At 38.9% G+C, this 2,110-nt stretch overlaps 1 protein-coding gene across 1 annotated transcript; it reads left to right on the top strand.

The window, feature by feature from the left end:
- Positions 1 to 927: 927 nt before the first annotated feature.
- On the top strand, positions 928 to 1,677 carry LOC145687304 (E3 SUMO-protein ligase KIAA1586-like). Its single transcript, XM_081760767.1, has one exon. The coding sequence runs from the start codon at positions 928 to 930 to the stop codon at positions 1,675 to 1,677; it is 750 nt and encodes a 249-aa protein (XP_081616893.1).
- Positions 1,678 to 2,110: the final 433 nt, after the last annotated feature.

The following is a 2,110-nucleotide window of genomic DNA, read 5'->3' as shown; positions in this document are numbered from 1 at the left end:
TCTGAAGTAACAAAGAAGCGGCTGCTATTCTTTGACGGATGCAGAGTTCTATGTCCATAATTTGGCAACTATTTGGAAACGTTTCTTTTTTCAACCCGAAAAGTTGGTTAGTTGCGCTCTTTAGTGCAGGATAAGACGACGGTAGTTAGTCCGGTGCGATAGTTGTGCGTTTGTTCGCGATATTTTGGTTTCGTTACCGTAGTCATTTGGTTAAGTAACATTTCGGTAATATAGGCGTAAGACGCATGTGCTGACGTGAAGCTGATCAACAGTACAGTTTAACTAGTTAATTTTAATAACAAAATGAAAAAGGTTTCGTCGACTTCGTACTCGCATTGTTGTGTATAAGACAAATGTTTTTTTAAATGTATATATATATTTGTGTGTGTGTAATTACTCGCATCAACAATGGAAAAGTACATTGGAACATTTTTTAAACGTAAGAATAATTCGGACAATACGGATGCGAGTGATGCGAAACGAAAGTGTAGTGACAGTGTTCATGTAGTGTGTGAAAATAATTCTGAAGCTTCCGAAAATATTTCTAAGAATGTTGGGGAGGTTCAACAAAGTTGTAGTGAGCACGAAGATAACGAATCAAACAAAATGCAGGGCATACCGGCTTGTTGGACACATGAGCAATGGCTACAATTTAAAGCTAAATACTCTTGGTTATTTTATAACAGTGGGGCATTAGGATGCATGATGTGTAAGAAAGTACAGACTCTAGGCGTGTGTTTTTCTGAGCAGGGTATTCATATTGCACCAGAGTGGGCAAAAGCCTTGATTCGTATTAGAGGGAGACGTTGTAAAGCTGATCAGCAAAAGCAGCTCAGAAACAAAATTTATGAGCATAGAGATTCAAAAGCGCTTACAAAAACGGAAGAAATTCTTTAAAGTAGAAGTGATGATCCACTGAGGAAAGGTATGGAGAAGAAGAATACAGCCGCACAGGAAGTCACATGTCGCGTGTTTCGCACTGCTTATCACATTGCAAAACACAATCGTGCCTTTTTAGATCATCCGAAATTGATCGATCTACAAATGCTTAACGGGTTAGATATTGGGAGTACTTTGCAGAGTAATGTCAGTTGTACGGAAATAGTACATCATATCGCGAAAGAAATGAGGCACAAAATTGTAAATAGCATTATTGATCGTAGAACCAAAATTTCCATTCTTCTAGACGAAAGTATCAGAGTAGCTAACCAAACTGTGCTTATAGTGTCTTTGCAAGGTGCAATAAATGATGGAGCTGTCACAACAATATTCTTCGATTTGATTCCTTTAGAAAGGACCAAAGCGATTGATATTAAGAACTCGCTCATGGAATGCCTTGAGAAGCAAGGGTTGAGTAAAGAATTGCTTCAGGATATCTTGATTGGTTTGTGTACGGATGGAGCCTCAGTAATGCTAGGGAAACGCACAGGTTTGGCAACATTGATGAAACAAGATTTCCCTCGTATTGTAACATGGCATTGCGTAAATCATCGGCTTGAGCTTGCAGTTCACGACGCATTGAATGACGTTACAGCAACAAACTATTTTGTAGCGTTTCTTGATGAAATATATTCAACCTTCAGTATATCTCAAAAAAATCAGCACGAGTTAAATAAATGCCCTCAACAATTATGTAGCAACCTAACGAAACTGGGGAAAATTTTGTCAATTCGCTGAGTGGCATCAAGTTTTCGAGCTGTGGAGTCCGTATGGAAAGACTATTGGTCATTGTATCATTTCTATGTTAATGCTGCTAAGGATGAAAATCGCGATCGGAGAGATAAATCAACGTTTTAAGGGCTAGCAAAGAAGCTTGAAGAAAGTAACTTCATCACAAGTTTGGGAATAATGATGGATATCTTGTGTGAGCTTTCTAGCCTTTCAGAGTCCTTTCAAGGAAAGACTATAGCCCTACCGAAGGCAAACAAACTCATATACAGAACAATCGAGAAGGCATACATGCCTCCTCGCCCACAAAGAGAGAGGAGGCATACACTGGAGAGAAGTACAGAGATCCATAAAAGAGAAACATTTTAAAGGAGTTCCCTTGAAAATGAGTGGCAGTAAAAACAACGCTTCGGAAATTAACAAAGGGCAGTTCTATGAGAGT

The sequence above is a fragment of the Thermobia domestica genome, chromosome 6 (assembly GCF_964235325.1).
Source record: "Thermobia domestica chromosome 6, izTheDome1.hap1.1, whole genome shotgun sequence".
NCBI classification, from domain to species: Eukaryota; Metazoa; Arthropoda; class Insecta; order Zygentoma; family Lepismatidae; genus Thermobia; species Thermobia domestica.
This window is presented reverse-complemented; position numbering and strand designations above follow the sequence as displayed.

Excerpts from the sequence above, each read along its gene's own strand:
- LOC145687304 (XM_081760767.1), top strand. The coding sequence starts at position 928 with ATGGAGAAGAAGAATACAGCCGCACAGGAAGTCACATGTCGCGTGTTT.